Consider the following 16,836-nt stretch of genomic DNA (forward strand, 5'->3'; position numbering starts at 1 on the left):
TACAGGGGGTGTCGGCATAGATTTAAAAGACAATGCACAGGTGAGGTCTTTTCAAAGTGACCATGGGCATCCCAAGGTCAATTCGTAGTGTGTTTTTTTCATGAAAGGAAACTTTTGACAGCGTTTCACACTACGATGGACAAAATATTTTGAAAGGTTGTCAACATTTACAAGGGAATGCCACTGCACATGTGCAGATGGGTTTAAATGTTGCAATGGGCATTTGTTTGACAATTTGGTGTTTCTAGAACTTTTGAAAGTAAAATTTTGATATCAGCTTTTTATTTCCATATAAAAGCAAAAATAAAGCCTGTAAGTGGTAGGACATGTTGGAACACTGGTGATGTAAATGGGTAATTAATTCAATGAGAGGAGTTGTGGGCATTTTAATATTTTGTTTAGAATTTTTGCAAACATTTAATGATATGCTAAAGATATGCTCAGAAACACTTGAAAGTATGCTGTGCACATTGTATGTCCAATCTTTAAAATGTTTTATTTTCTTACAACTTAGTTCTTTTTAAGGAACCTTCAATCAACTTGAATATCAATATATCGTATCAAACCATTTCCTCAGCTGTCTTGTTATAGATAATTAAGACAGATTTTAAGGTACAATATCAGTCATGATATTTCACAAAACAGAAAAGTTCTTCCTTAATCAACCAACCATTCTACCTTAATGCATTTCCCCACCTTATGTTTCCTTTTAAATATTTCAATGATGCCTCTCTATTAGTATGTGTTAACTTTCTTACAGTATTTAAATCTTCTATCATGCAAACAATATCATAAAGATAAATATGATTAGATCTCATATTCAATAAAATTTACACCTAAAAAAAGCTGACTGCAAGTCAGTAGCCACAAATATATCCTTGTATAATATTCTTGAATATACAGTCAATTTCATGTACATTCAGCATGTCACTATGTTTCTTCTCATAATCATTTCAACAAAATGCTCATGAAAAATTTTATTTCATAAGGCAATATCACATGTTGTTCCGGTTATATAAATACATGGCCTTTGTACTTCTAGTATCCCTCCTTCCAAAAAAGAAAACTAGAAATTACATCAACATTGCACAAATCAATAAGCTTATATGGAACTTAAATGTCCATTGCATTTCTTTCATGGATAGGCACAAAGCAGATTAAAGGGTAACATTATAGCCACAATAAAAAAACTCCATGAAAAACAACATTGGAATCTTTAAGAGCCACAGTGACTAACATCTATACTTCATCTCATTACATGTAAGTAATTCCAGTTGATAACTGTCTGCATCTTTAACAAACTTTGTCTTATGATGATTTTAATGTGACTCCTAACATTGGTTTGCCTCTATGATACAAAACACATGGACATGTGTTTCAAGATGTGTATTCTTTCTTAATCCAGGTTCTTGCTCACAAGTAGTCGTCCATTAAGTCGTAGTCGACCATAGCGTGGTCTTCCAGAACCACTTCATCTGCTTCTTGGAATCTGTCCTCTGAAAAAAGAAATTGCACAGTAAGATAATTGTAGACGTATGTACTGTAAATGCAGGGGCAATTTGCTGTGGCTTCATGTTTGTGGTTTTTGCGGTGGCCGCTTTGCCACAAACTCAAAACCACAGTGAACATTTTTCAATTACAGTTTGTGACTAAACTACATGGTGCCAGTAGTGAACTCAAAACCACTGCAAACACTCTATTTTCTCACAATCATAAATGCATTTACAGTATAACAAAAGGGGTTTGTAGTGCCATTGTAAGGCCATGTTGATTTGAAAACATTATATACAATCAATTTTTGTCCATTTTTAAGAAAAATAAGGGTTTGACAATACTGTAGATCATATAAAGCAGCTGCAAAATGAGCAAATATATGTCCTATCATCAAATTGAAAAAAGAAATTCGGAAATCAAGGAAGGAGATGTGAAAGAACAAGAATGAAGGATCTTTTGCTTAGCACACCATACTACAGATCTGCATATTCAGTCATTTGTTCAACCTTCTTGACCACTTCAATTTCATAACAAAGGCAACTTTTTTCAATTCACACCCCCACATCAGTTTTAGGGTTCCCAGAGGATCTCATCCATATAATCTAATCAACATAGATTTCACAGAAAAGGAAAGTCTTGAGAATATAACATACACTACCTTGTGTTTTGATTTGTTCTTTCAGGGTTTCTACTTCTTCCCGGAGCTTCTTGTATTCTGCATTGCACTGTTGAAGGGAGTTGAAGTCTCCGTCCTTGGTTTTGTCCTGACTGACCACAGCGGCCTTCAGTTCTTCCTGCTTCTCCTGGGATAGCTGGTAACCTGCAGCCTCAAATATTCTTCTTAGTCTTTTATTGTAGCCCTGAGAAGGTGAAAGTATAAGAGAAAAAATCATGAAAATCCATTATTCCTATCTTAACTTGAGTTATCCTCTTCAAAATTTAAAAAAAATGCCCCTGCAATTCCAAACCTAGGTGCTAGGGAGCCAAAACTTATGTCGCTACTTCCCGAGTGCAAGAGCTATCTAACATCCCAAAATGATGACCATAGCTTGTTCTCAATGTGATATATCAACACCGGAACTTATGCTGCAGTACCAAGAGAAGTTGCTAGGGGGGCATGCAAAATGTAATCATTTCCAATGTTTGACACACCCCACCAACACACTAAGTATGAAAACAATCTGTCCAGCTGTTCTTGAGTTACCTTGTTGATAGACACACACGAAAAAGCAAACGCTAGTGAAAATGTAACCAGTCTGAAATGAATTTTCTTCTAAAAAGAACTAAATGAAACAAAAGAAACCCACCTTCTGAGTGATTTGTTCTTCGTACAGTTCCTGTTCTACCTGGTCCCACTGGGACTGGAGGTCTTCACTCAAGGTTGGATACACTGGGGAGGTGAGAACAATTCATCACTCAAATTTGCTGGTGTACATAGCATACAACATAGTGTATTCCATATCACCCAATGTATTAACACAACCACGGGTAAGATCAAACAAAAGCTGAAGTACCTTACCTGAATGACTGATTTGGCATAGTACCATAACTTGCGGTCTTTATTGATGGCATCTGTCTAAACTTCATACAATATCTTAATAAGAGAACCCATTGGGCAGCAAAAATCATAGATAGTGCTGATATCAATGCCCATGCAATGTTTTTTTAATCTTTTTCTGGTGCTTGACTTTCATCTTTTGGTAACAATACCACAATCATAGTAACAAAAAAGTCCATATGTATGTACAATACTTGAAGTACCTATCTATTCTGGTACAGTACTAGAGAGGATGCGCCTATTGTCCTTGATGGCAATGAATTCCACACACTTACAGTTCTGGAAAAGAGCGAAAAAGGATACATTGTGTAATGTGAATATGTAAATCTTTACATACCTAGCATGACATGAGGATGGCAGACCAGAGGTGTTTTAAACTCTAACATGTAGTTACAGGTGGTGGGCTCCGTCACGTTCATCACCTGGTTCTTGTTCCCACACCTAAAATAAACCTGGCACAAACAAAATACAAGTACTTTGTTAGCCTCCTTTGTTTGCAGACTTCAAAAGCGAAGACATTTATTTTGGGGGGGAGCACTGATTCATGACTTTTAGACTAAGGTTGTCTATCATGGGAAAGGGAGTTTTACTGCCCATATTGAAAAATGTGAATCAGCACTCCCCCAAAGCTGCAAGTCTGCAAAGGAGGTTAATACATTGTAGTGAGAGTAACTCAATGTCAAACACTTCATTTTAAGGAACTAAGGTTCAAAAATCAAACATCTTTAAGGTCTTCATCAGAGAGGGAAGAGGGGATAAATTTTTTTTTTCATCAGTGTCTTCCAAATTAAATATGTTTAACTTATAATTAGTATATGTTTCAAACAATTGGATATGATGTGCTATACATGATGTAGAGGTTTTATTCTCACATTTCTTTGTACAATTACAGATTGCAATTACAAACGTCGCAAAATCTAAATTAAAAAGACTTAACATCAATCAGCCTTACAAGGGCTTTTCTTAAAGAGAGGAACAAGGACACTGGACACCATGGACCACTTACCCTAGGGAACAGATGCTCTGGCAAGCATAAAATTCTGATTAACCAGAGATGCCACTACATCACATGTGGGCATGTACAGCCTTCAACTTGTCTGATAGTCATAGTAAGAAACATTTGTAAGAAAAATTGTCTAAAACTCCACACCGGGTGCCCTGGAAGTGGAATCGCCACATCAACCTCATCACCCCCAATTGGTTCCTCCACACGTGCACCATTGCAGTGGTCCCCCTTGCAGTTTTTTGTTGCCCCCCCCCTCCCCTTGAAGAGAAAGAGGTGGGATAGATTTGCATTTATATATGCTAACCTTGACTTGTCTCCTCTTGCTCCCACAGTCGTCCCCTTCTGGCATGACCATGGAACTGAATGTGTTGTTCTCTATCTCCCACTCCTGCCATACACTGGAACAAAACAGAAGATTACTTAACAGGTCTTTTCAAGGACCATGAAACCTGTTCACACTCACTCAGTATCCATTGTCGACAAGAAATTGTGACTCTACCTGCGTGAATTATTTTGGGAATATCCTAATGCAATTGTATGGATTACTGGAGAACATGAAATTCATGTCTTTGTCTATTATCTTTGGTATGTTTTTTTTTTTTTTCTAAATCATGTTCGTAGGGCCTGATGTTACCATCATGAAGATGAAGAGCGGTCCATAGCGATAACTGTAGCAGCATCTCTTCTCCCTAAGTCAGAAACATCAAGCTTAGGCAAGCTTGGCTTCACTGACTCAATAGGCGAAGCAGGGGTTACGAGGCTGCTAGGGAAATTCCCTACCCCATTTTGGCCGGAATGGTTTGATCCGCCACATCGCACCATCGCACATGTGGCGGGTTCTTTTACGTGCCCGGGGTGTGGCTCTCCCCAGACACGGGACCTCCATTTAACGTCATATCCGAGGGACGACTCATTTTCACTTGAGTAAAGTGAGGAAAGTCGTGTAAAGTGTCTTTCCCAAGGGCACAAGACCGGTAGCACGGCAGGCGGATTCGATCCCGCAACCTCTCGGTCACGAGGCGAACAATATACCACTGCGCTACACGGTCCCACTTTTGATTCAAAACTCTTACATAGGGCAAGTTAAAGGATATCTATGCCCACTGCGAGAGTACAGAAAATGCCAAAAGTGCATAACATAATGACAATTCTTCTTTCTTATAAGAATACATTTACAATGTGATAACAACTTTCCCAGCTAAATGCTGTATACCACTTCTAGTGCTGCACATTTTCCCTATAATTAGTATAAAATAGCTAGTTCCTTTTTATATCACTGAAAGAGTTTGTTGCAATTTTAAACAAACTATAATTTCTACTTACCCCAGTATACCACTATATGGGTTCCATCTTAGGCTCTGTTCATACTGTGTGACATTGTGGAATGGGCAGAACTTATACTTGTAACTGTGGATAAACCAAACACGAAAAATTCTGTTTAAGAATCATACACAAACATATTGTGTTTAAGAATCATACAGAAATACATTGTGTATAAGAACCATGGTTTACACAAACACAATGTGTTTGATCAAAAATTCAAAGCTATTCTAGACACCCTGGTAATATGATATCGGGTAAACAGTAGCCTAAACATGCAACCAATACAAATTTCTTCAGAAAATATTTAATTTTGTTGACTCATCACTTTTGAGTACATGTATAAATAAATGAATTAGGAAATAAGTTATGCAAACAAAAGGAAAACATGTACATATATGTAGGAATACTAGTACTTACTTGCCAAGCACTTTGGAATAACATCTGCCTGCTAGCTGCTGTAATGGAACAGGGCCTGAGAAATAACACAAACACATAGTTCTAAAAACTGTAGTTAAAAGGACTGCAACAGAAGAATTTCCTTTCTTCTCCATTGCTAAAATAGCAATCACACGAATAATTCTCTTATTCTAAACTGCAGATTATAACAAAAAAGGAAATCCTAGTACAAAGATTATGTTTTTCTGAGATAGAATAAATGGAAATAGAAAGTGGCTGATCATAAGTAAAGGATTCTAAAAAAGTTGAAATCAGTACACAAACTTTGACAAAGATAATATTTTGGAAAGATTGAATGATTGGTAAGGTAAAAACCTCACCTGACACATTTGAAGCTTTAACCCGTGGAGTAAGCGTTCTCACTCCAGAATTAGCCTGATTACCTCCATATCTGAAAATATAACAAACAAAAATATGGTTATCCTTTGCTTGAAACTGTTGACAATATGTACATACTTGTGTATCTCACCGTTAAACCACCATACAGTACTAGTATGAGAGTGTAACAGTTTTTTGCCCTGTCTGTGCATATATTTGTGTGCGTGCGCTCATGTGTGTGCGTGCATGTGTGTGTGCATCTGTGTGTGTGTGCGCAAGTGCATGTGTGTGCATGTATGTCCCCGTGTGCGTGTGTGTCACTGTGTGGCTGAATGTGTGTAATAATAAATGAGTGTGTGACACAGTGTGTGTGTGTCTGTATCTGTTTGTGTGTGTATGTGTGTCTGTGTGTGTAACGTTATCTGGGAGCGGGCTGAAGTCTGCCATCTCTAAAATTACTCATAAACTAGTCAAAATTGTCTCAATAGGAGATGCAAGGAATATTTCAGAAAATCATTATGCACATTTCCACTACCATTATGCGTGATACTCCTACTCTTAGGCCAGGGTTCAATTACTATTACATGTAAGTCTATTTTAAGATTCTTCGCTTTTACCATGAAACTCTTAGGACGTGCGTTTCGTCCACTATGTAATTTGGTTTGAAATTTCAGTTTGCTCATAGCCTGTTTGGCTATTGGCACACTGAGTGTGTCAATAGCCACAGCGTTTCAGTTTTGTTTTAAAGTGTAACGTTAACGGCACTGAACTTTAATCCAATGCAACTTTAATCCAACACTTTTCAGAACCCATCTGTCAGTCAAAAACTAGCCCCGGTATGCAAATTCTTTTGAGTGCTTTACAAAACCAGTAAGGTATACGACTTAAAATCTTGTAAGTTTCAGCTCACAAAGATCGCATGTTGCAGCGGCAAGTCAATCAATCTTCTGGTATGTTTTCATGCTGTTAATCAAGCCGTGGGAGGAGGGCAGCAATTGTAATTTCAAGCAATCCTACTCTCCTTCCTCACATTACACATTAATCATCACAGTAAATATAGCAAAATATTAGTAATCTGTCCATCCAACACAACCAACATGCCTTAAAGTGTCCCTCTTTAAAGTACAGCGCCAGGCTTTGTTACACAAATTCAGTAGAAATCCGAACATGCGCCATGTTGAATCATATTTCAGCACGCCCCTTCACCCCTATTTTTGAAAGTGATCACATCCAAAGGCCAGTAGGACGAATTTCACTGGCAATACCAACAGCCCCACATGGGGGACGTACTGTAGGGATTTTGTACTGTGTTTTGCGGGCATATTTTTTGGGAGCCATTCACAAACAACGTATTTTGCCACCATTTGCTTACCAAACAACGGATGAAAAGTTTCATAGAACGTCATAACTGTGTAGAACAGCAGAACGGATTTGCCGCTGGTTGATGCATTTTGGGGCCGTGTTTTGATCGCGGCTATCAGCAGTTTACCGACATGCCGATTTGCCAATCAAAACCTTGAGTAAGTGCCTGCCAATTGATGCAAATTTGTCGTTGTAAATATGAAATCCATAGATAAACAGCCTTGTTATATTATTGTGTTGGATTAAAGTTCCACTGGGAATAGAATCCCAAGGGACTTGCTATCAGTTACACTCTCTTTGAAGTGTTATTTTCTGGTGACACCACAGAAAGTGGTAGCTGGGGCAACATCGCATGGAGGATTACAATTCCTCTGCGACGTTGCCCCAGCTAAGAAAGTGGCAGACAAATGTATGTGTAGCAGTGTCCGGGGAAACATAGTAAACAATGCACTAAACAGTTTTTGGAATGCGCAAAAGCCCGCTTGTTTATTTGTGGTTCAGTTTTGAATATGCTGTTGGATTAAAGTTCAGTGCCGTTACGTGTGTCTTAAAAAGTCAAGAAGTTCAGACATGCGACATAAACATGATTACCCGTAATTTGATGGTTCTTCCACGATTCTCATGGAGATTTTCCGAGGTTTGTCTTCTGCATCACCATCTGGTAAAAAAAATTCAAAAATTATTAATACAAATAAAGCGAAGTTCTTTCCGAGAGCATCACTCTGACGTGACGCGCCCCTCCCCAAATTGTAACATTTGTCTTCAACATTTCATTTTAATTACCAAACACGTAAAAATTAAACATTCCATACATAAAGCAACTATAATGCGCTTCATTTTGCTTTCTTTAAATCCAACGTAAACGTACTTCTCACCTTGTAAAAGAAGAAAAAGTAGGAAAACTGAAGTCCAACAAAGTCTCATGACCTCCATGTTGGCAAGAATAGTCTACTATTTCGTAGGGGAGAATAAAGAATACTATATCTACCACTTCTAATATAAATGTGTTATAATCAACATTATTGTTCCATTATTATCTCACACAATACTAGATTTAATAGTTAACTTGAAATTAAGTTTAACGGTAAAAATTAAATAATTGAGTAATAGTTCGCCCCTATATCAATTGTGTGAATACCCAATGATCTTTGGCCTTTATATCATTGCAAAGACAGCCACGTGAAAATCAAATTTAAAACTTTCCGGACTTTTGTAGCTACATTGTCGTCGTGATGGGGAAACGGAAGGGTCGCGGAAAGGCGGGAAAACACGGGCGTCAGGAGAAACGGGCCGGGAAGTTTCAGGAAGGGAATTTTGAGCGTTTCTCGGCTCAAATGAGAGAAGCTGTCGAGGAGACATGTGAAGGTAAAACATATAGTTCACCTGTATCTGTGGCTACCTAACCTATATCCGTGGTTTTGACAAACACTTAAGGATAAAAAGTCGACTGGAAACCATATTGTAATATGTTACTAATTTCAAGGCATTCCTGATCAATCTTAGTCTAGATTGACTGACAAGTCCTGATTGACTGAATAGTCTAGATTCCAGACCCCTGCCTGATTTCAATACATCTGTTTTTAACAAGGTTGGCCTGTGTTGAGCCAAGGCCCTGGAAATAGTCTGCTATCCAGCCTTTGATCAACTTGACAATAACACTTTTTTGCATCATCTTCAGGATGCTCCTGTCAATAGTCATGCCCTATAAAAAATTTTGAAGCAGATATTTAGATATAGATGTAGATAATCGTTAACAAAGCGGACAAGACATGATCACCTCATAAAGGTCTCAGAAAGATTGGTCAGGTTTTTTCATTCCAACATTTTCTTGATGAATAAGTCCTCATCTTTATGCATCTGCTATAAAAAGGAGAGGAGGATCTCAGCCAATCAGAAGGAGCAACATCACAACCCCACCAATCAGATGATGGCATCCCTGTTGCCATGGCAATGTGGGACCTGAACCACTGTGACCCCAAGAGATGCACTGGAAGGAAACTTGAGAGACTGGGCTTTGTCAGGACGTTGAAACTGTCTCAGAGGTTCGGAGGTATCATCCTCACACCTGTGGGAATCAGGTGTGTTTCACCTCAGGACAGGTGAGACTGAAAGGTCTATTGTTGTACATGATCTAATCAGACTATTGTTCTTATGTGGTTACATGTATATGGTGTGTTGCTGTAAATGCATTTAATTTTGCAGGGATTTGATTTCATGTTAGCAGGAAAATGGAGTCTTCTCGGGTTTAAGTTCACGGTAGCGCCACAGACTGCACCACCGCAAACATTTTTGCATTTACAGTATGCTGTTCTATACTAGTTCTAGTATGGTGATTCCTTGCATGTTACATAGATTACAAGTTTTATTCCATGACTAAGCACTTCCTCACTCTTTTCAGTAAACTTGCTTAGAACTCAGTACTTATTAAAAAGAGTGAGGAAGTTGTATACTTCTACCTGTCCGGCACTGTATAACTTGCATGACTGTGTGGCCCAAGGGCTAATGAATTTGAAGATGAGTGCCACTGTATACACCATATGCTGTGTGTGTGTAGGACGTTAATTAGTATTAGCTTCTTTTTCAGAATCACATTTTGTGATGACCCATGATTTTGTCTTGTTTTAAAATGTTGATAAAAAAGTTTTTCTTTAGATTATCATACTTTAAAAGTCACCATAAAAAGCTCTTTTTTTAAATTGCTGTTAAAATGCAATTTCCATACAAAGTGTCATACACAATCCATACATACCAGACCAAGAAGACCACCAAATCAGTTCAATAAGTAAAATCTGGTCTATGTGGACAGGTGGTCACTATAGACAGGATTCTTAATGCTCAATCAATGTGGAAAAGTGGTCACATTGCTTTGGCCAGGTGGCTCTTGTGTAGAGGTGGTCATGATCACTAGTACAGGTTTGACTTACTAGTTATTATACATACATTCAACAGTACTTGACCAGTACAAACATGTATCTGGACTAACAATAACAATGCCTGTATTCTAATTTCTAGGGAGATAGTCCTGCATAGTGGCCTTGCTGTAGTGGACTGTTCCTGGGCCAAGTTAGAGGAAACACCATTTGGGAAGATGAGGGGAGGCTACCCCCGCCTCCTGCCTTACTTGGTTGCTGCCAACCCTATCAACTATGGCCGTCCCTGTAAGCTCTCATGTGTGGAGGCATTCGCTGCAACGTTCTACATAGTTGGTAAGCAACAACGTTACGCCTTCACAGCAATGCCTTACGATATCAACCCTGCCTTGCTGAGCTCCAGAAAAATGGTATTAGGGGCATGGCCACTAACCAATTGTCAGCCAATCAGAGAAATGCCATTGTGTTGTCCAAAGATGCCATATACGGCACCTCCTTGATGTTCAAGAGGAAGATGACAGTACCGGCATGACGTTCAAGATTTGTTTGTTGTGTGGGAAGAGAGCAGCCACGGCAGCATACAAAGAATCCGTCATTTATTATCATGCAAAAATAAACAGATCTTTGTGCACGCCATGCCCTACTCTCATAGTTACATCTGTTTTTGTTGTTGTTTGCCAGGCTTGAAGGAGTATGCTAACAGGTGCCTGCAAAAGTTCAAGTGGGGGAAGGGTTTCCTGGAGCTGAACAGGGAAGTGATGGACAGGTATGCAGCCTGCAGTGATGGGGCAGCTGTGGTGGAGGCACAACAGGACTGGATGGACAAACTGCAGAAGGAAGCAGCCGACCAATCAGGTAATGGTCTTTTAAATGGTTTATGTGGTTACCCAATCAGGTCAACTAGCTCCAAAATGATTTTATGTGGGAGCCCAATCAAGTGAACTAGCTCCTAAATGGTTTCTTTAGTAGCCCAATCAGGTCAACTAGCTCCTGAATGGTTTATATGGTTACCCAATCAGGTCAACTAACTCCTACTGGTCTATGTCCAAGTCAACTACTTCTAAAAGTGATTCTAGTGGATGCCCAATCAGGTCATTTAGCTCATTAATGGTTTATGTGGTTGCCCAATCAGGTCAAATAGCTGTAAGTGTCTGGCCAATCAGATCAACTACTTCTTAAAGTGATTCTTACTGTGGCTGACCAATCAGGCCAACTATTTTGAAGTGATCCTAATGGCTGCCCAATCAGATCATCTGCCTCTCAACTAATTATTTGGCTGACCAATCAGATCAACTTATCCCCCTTAAATGACAAAGATAATCTAATTGTAAGAGGCTGACCTGAATGAAGTCAATACTATCTATGATTATCTGAGTGGCCGGCCAATCTACAATGTACTAAGTCATCTTTGATACTTTCTTCACATTCTTGTATGTTTGATTCCTTGTCGTTTATCTATTCACCACAAACTTTTAATTCCAATGTATGTTGTTGTTGTTTTTAACTACAGAGCCTGTAGAGATGGACATGAGTCTAGAACACTACAATCCCAACAGACCTGTCTATGACTTCCCAGAATCAAGGTAAGTTATTCTGTATGAAACTTGATTATGCCAAGTAGCAATTACTCAAGCAACTGGATATGGTTTTGGAAGTTGTTTGAGTAATTGCTATTTGGCATATCTTGTTACCTGGATGTGTAACCTTAGTTTATCGACAAAAATCGATCACCTTTCAACTAACACTCAGTAATGTAAACTTTGTCCTTCTGAGAGGACATTAAGTTTTTTTGTCCTGTGTATGGTGAAGCCTCATGCATCAAACCTCAGTCTGCACTCAAAAATAGACCAATTCACTTGTACATGCATGATTAGAGGTAACCCTTATGTTTTGATGTGTTTGGCTGAATTTGGTAAAGCTACTTTTGACTAGTATCTAACAGATTAAGTATCAACTTCAAATGATGTGAAGGACGTCAATACTTTACCTTTTATAAATTGACCCTTTCAACAGAAACATTGCCTTAAGTTTCTACATCTGACTTCTCTTTCCTTCTGATTGGTACAGTTCAGAAGAAGAGACAGATGAGGAAGAAGAAGATGATGGAGATGAAAAAGAAGATGGGAAGCAAAAAGGTGTTGAAGACACAGACTCTGACAATGAAGGGGATGGGTGTGATAAGGGGGCAAGTGCAAAGAAGGACAGTAGTTCAACAAAAGACGTGGACAGTAAGGAGGATACAGAAAGTGAAGATGATGACAATGATGAAGAAGATGTCAGATGGAAAGGACAAAAAGGATGGGTTAAACATAGGAGGTAACAGTATTGTTCCATCTGCACATGTGCAGCAAAATTAATTGTTTTTATATGTCAACTGTGAAGGCCCTTATCTGACTTGTTCATGTTTAGATACTTATGCAGACATGTTTTTTGTCACAGGGGCATTCACTTGTGACATATATGCATGAATATTGCTTTTCAACAGTTGTTAGTTTGGATATCACTGCAACAGATAAATGTAACTAATTTACTATATACATAAATGCAATACATGAAGATTTTCTGTAAACTTAGAAAGCTTCTCCTTCATCCTTGACTACTTGTATTTCATTACAGTGCAATCATGGCTAGAATAAGATGCAAAAAGACACACTGGTTAGAATATCTAATATGTGAACTGGTTACATTTTATCTAAAGTATATTGATCATGGTGTTGTAAAAGGAAATGTCTTTCACTTACAATCTGTGTCTAGCTCTTGAATGTTTAGATACATGTAGTACGGTAATATTGTATCTACTTGAGCCCTAAAATAGCCACCCTGATACCTATAAGTATATACATTTTATCACTTCCACATTTTATCACATTTTTTGTTGGTTATAGTTGCAAGACTGTGTATTTTATACTACACTGCATTTGAGATAACATACACAGTCATCATATATATCTTTATATTTTCCTACTATTTGTAAAGCACCCTCTACTTCAGAATCTGTAGTACTCAACTAATTCAGTATCATAGCTGATAACAACACACCAGTAGAGCTCCCAAATTGTTGTTAATTGTTGGATATTGGATATAATATTCATGAAGGAAGAGTGACTGCACAGGCCCCAACCCCCTGTAGAGGCTCTGGCAGACTTTTGTAGTACCACCACTTGTTCTCATCAGGGCGATACACCTGCACTGTTTTCATTGGCTCCTGACTCTGCCAGCTGTAACCGCCGACGAGAAAGATTCCGCAGTCCGTCACGACAACCCCGGCCTCGCACTGCATGTGAATCAGCGGACGTTTCATGACGTTCCACTCGTTTTTCGCGGGATCGAAAGACTCGACGATGTGGGGGATGGTGTGGAAGCCCAGCCTCATGTTTGGGTACTGTTCGTTCTCGTTCGTTTTCCCGCCCATCACGAGGAGTTTATCCTGCATGGCGGCCATCGCGTGCCATCCTCTTCGATACTTCATGTCACGGCAGCGTTGCCACCCGTCTACCGTTGGGTCGTACACCCAAACGTCTTTCAGAAAGCTCCCGTCTCTCGCGCCTCCGCTGACGTACAGTTTGTTGTCGAGGACCGCACTTGCATGAGCATAGAGCGGCTGAAACAGACTCGTCGCAGACGACCATTTGTTGGTCTTGGGGTCATACTTTTCCACCGAGTTGAGAATCTCGACAGAGTTTCCGCCACCTGATGCGTAGATGCATCCGTTAAGCACGCTTGTGGCAAAGCACGCTCTTGGCTGTAGTAACGGAGTCACCTCGATCCATGTGTTCGTACGAGGGTCGTATCGTACCACCCTGTTTGTCGTCGACAACCCGGTGGGATCTGTTTTCGTCTGTCCCCCTATGACGTAAACGAAGTTGTCAATCGCTGCAACGCCATGGTGGCTGATGGCGTAGTCTTGTGGTAAACCTGGTCCGACACTCCATGTGTCGCTTTTGCTTTCCGAAAGACGATACACTGCATTCCGAGCCGTACCTCCTCTTGATCCGCCAATGACAAGAATGTCCTGCATGGTCTGACTTGCGCGTACTTGCGTCTTTGCCGTCTGCAGCAACGGCTGCATTAACGGGGAATTCAGATACGACACGGCGTCAGCCACCATCTGTCGGCACCTTGCGTCCGCCACCATGAAGTCAACCGTCTCCACGTGACAGGTTATGTCCGCTCGCGAGATCAGCACGAACCTGATGTTTTCCATCACCCGACTCGCCAAACTACGACGCAAACCGTCGTGTTCAAGCCAGCGTACAGCCAAATGAAAGAGCTGGATTTCAGATACCTGTTCTATCTGATTACTCGCTAGTAGTAGCTCAAATTGTTCCACAGGTAAATCGCACAGCCGATCCTGAAAACACGATACCCCCTCTCCTGACTTGTTGACAGTCTCTAGCAGATAACCATGCACTGCAAGTCTCAGATTCTGTAGTTCGTACAAGGAAGCGATTTTCGCTAAATTTTCCCAGTTCTCTTCGTCCACCCTGACTTCCTTTACCATAAAGTCTTCGCAACATCCGACCAGCTTCGAGATCTGAAAATGATGTGCCGTTACGAGTACCTCGTATACGTTGTCAGATGTTAGAACAGTCTTGGTCGTATATATGAACTGTAATACAATCTTTAAACCGTCAGCCGTTACACCATGTAGCACCACTTCCTCTTGAGTCTTCTCCTTCATATCAGTAGAGAACATGATCTTGAAGTATTCGCTAGCGGACGTGATGACGATTTTGTGTACGGGAAAGCGTTTGTCCTCCGCCACGAGCACGACATCACAGAGGTATTCTTCGTCGCGACTCTTGTTCAGACCCTCCAAGAAAGTGGACAGCTGGGTTTCGTCGCAGACTTCAGAAGTGCAAACTGTGGAAGTTTCATCCTTGGATTCAGCCATGGTTGGGCACTGAAACAGTAAGGTTATTGTTGTAACTTGTTATGGATACACAAAGTTTTAGGCCAGAAAGAAAGGTGGAAAAAGTCAACTTTTTAAGCAAATGGTCTTAATCAGTTTGGGTTGAACATGGGGTAAATATTCAAAATCTTATGTGACACATTTGTCATACATCAAAGTAGCTCTGAGCTTCTAGATACCACTCTGTTTTTAAACACTGTTTTGCTGTTTAAACGATTTCTTTTCTTTGGCCGCGTATCTGCTGCTGACAATTTCTAAAAAGTTATAGACTGCATATCCTTAGATTTTATAAACCTATAAAGGCACTTACTATAACGTTCCTAATTATGATCTGCATTAACGTTACAAAGTTTTGAGCGAGTGCGAACACGTAACATTTGTACATGAATAAACCCTAACAACCATTACGGTAAAAATAACATGGGAAAAAGTGCAACCGTTTTTAACCGCCACCTTTTAAAAACGCCGTGTAGATCCTTCGTTTGCTGAACTCAACATTTGATGTCTTCTATCACCGTTCTGAAAGTATCGAAACCAGATTACGTCATATGAAACAATCCTCCATTTTCGCGGCAAAAAAATACAACATCCGGTTCAGAGGTTACGACCTTTGACATTTACGCGCCAAAGGGAATCAGCTGATCGGCGGTCCTTGTTTTTTTGTCCCGTGTTTTTTGGTTGAGTCAAGATCATGTGATGGGATTGTTAGCTAAGTCATACGGAGCTGTTTCCCAAAATCCAGGTGAGCAAATATTGTAGACTCTGTTGTTAGGTTGTGTTGCGAACGTTTTGGGGTTTGCAAAGTGCTTCTCTGTTTTTGAAGGTTGCAAAACATTATGTTGCGCAGCTGGAAATGCGTTTGTTGCGTTACACAAATTTGTAAAACTGCTGAAGTGGCAAAGCGTGCTTTGTTCCTCAATTTTCTGTGCAGTCTATGTACATGTACATGTATTTTCTATTAGAGATTCGGAACACAAGCTATGTGGTGTGGTATTGTAGGATTTTTGTGTTTGTTTTACAATATATGAATTTCATTAAACACAACAGCGCAAAAATAAAGCCCAGACATATGGCCCATTTCGTTCAGTTTAAAACCAAATGACTTAATCAGCCAGTGGAACCAGTTTATCGAGTGTTTTTCGTCTTCCATGAAACCAAGGAGGTTTTAAAAAGACCCAGTTTCCTTGCAATCCTGGTCTGACTTAGCTATGGAACAGGTTTTAATGTAACGCTGTGGCTATTGACACACTCAGTGTGCCAATAGCCAAACAGGCTATTGACACACCGAGATGCCAGTCAGCCAATCAGAGCTTGTAACATGCCTTTCCGGCAATATTTTACACAAGCAATAGTTGATTAGACATTGTTCGGAAGATTAGACATTGGAATCTTTGAATCTTGGAATGAACGGACGTATTCAAGTTATGCCCTACATTTGGATACCTGTTAATACAGCCTTTATCGTGCATGTTTGACGTAGCGCAGTGGAATTCATGATAACAGTTCCGACCCGGTTCGAGTCCGCGCCGGAGTTTTT

At 39.8% G+C, this 16,836-nt stretch overlaps 4 protein-coding genes across 5 annotated transcripts in view; 2 read left to right on the forward strand and 2 right to left on the reverse strand.

Moving 5' to 3' along the window:
• Positions 1-503: 503 nt before the first annotated feature.
• On the reverse strand, positions 504-8,472 carry LOC118429232 (N-acetylglucosamine-1-phosphotransferase subunit gamma-like). Its single transcript, XM_035839694.1, has 10 exons — positions 8,393-8,472; positions 8,109-8,175; positions 6,158-6,228; positions 5,799-5,853; positions 5,382-5,465; positions 4,363-4,456; positions 3,390-3,504; positions 2,802-2,884; positions 2,153-2,354; positions 504-1,496 (listed from the first exon to the last, which is right to left on the reverse strand). Exons 1-10 carry the CDS (start codon positions 8,448-8,450, stop codon positions 1,414-1,416), a joined length of 912 nt encoding a protein of 303 aa, XP_035695587.1. The 5' UTR covers positions 8,451-8,472; the 3' UTR covers positions 504-1,413.
• A 246-nt stretch (positions 8,473-8,718) lies between these two features.
• On the forward strand, positions 8,719-13,085 carry LOC118428921 (18S rRNA aminocarboxypropyltransferase-like). Its single transcript, XM_035839213.1, has 6 exons — positions 8,719-8,882; positions 9,388-9,616; positions 10,530-10,723; positions 11,069-11,242; positions 11,898-11,970; positions 12,455-13,085. Exons 1-6 carry the CDS (start codon positions 8,750-8,752, stop codon positions 12,705-12,707), a joined length of 1,056 nt encoding a protein of 351 aa, XP_035695106.1. The 5' UTR covers positions 8,719-8,749; the 3' UTR covers positions 12,708-13,085.
• A 314-nt stretch (positions 13,086-13,399) lies between these two features.
• LOC118428918 (kelch-like protein 13) lies at positions 13,400-15,891 on the reverse strand. The gene is made up of 2 exons (XM_035839210.1): positions 15,753-15,891; positions 13,400-15,290 (listed from the first exon to the last, which is right to left on the reverse strand). Exon 2 carries the CDS (start codon positions 15,279-15,281, stop codon positions 13,476-13,478), a length of 1,806 nt encoding a protein of 601 aa, XP_035695103.1. The 5' UTR covers positions 15,282-15,290; positions 15,753-15,891; the 3' UTR covers positions 13,400-13,475.
• A 12-nt stretch (positions 15,892-15,903) lies between these two features.
• The window catches only part of LOC118428919 (tripeptidyl-peptidase 1-like), a 12,018-nt gene continuing 11,085 nt past the window's right edge, over positions 15,904-16,836 (forward strand). For both annotated transcript variants that reach the window (XM_035839212.1, XM_035839211.1), the window contains exon 1: positions 15,904-16,041. Coding sequence is in view for 1 of the 2 variants with exons in the window: in XM_035839211.1 (XP_035695104.1) it covers positions 15,996-16,041 (46 nt within the window). In the remaining variant the exon portion in view is untranslated. The remainder of the gene's footprint in view (positions 16,042-16,836) is intronic.

This window comes from Branchiostoma floridae, chromosome 13, assembly GCF_000003815.2.
Source record: "Branchiostoma floridae strain S238N-H82 chromosome 13, Bfl_VNyyK, whole genome shotgun sequence".
NCBI lineage: Eukaryota > Metazoa > Chordata > Leptocardii > Amphioxiformes > Branchiostomatidae > Branchiostoma > Branchiostoma floridae.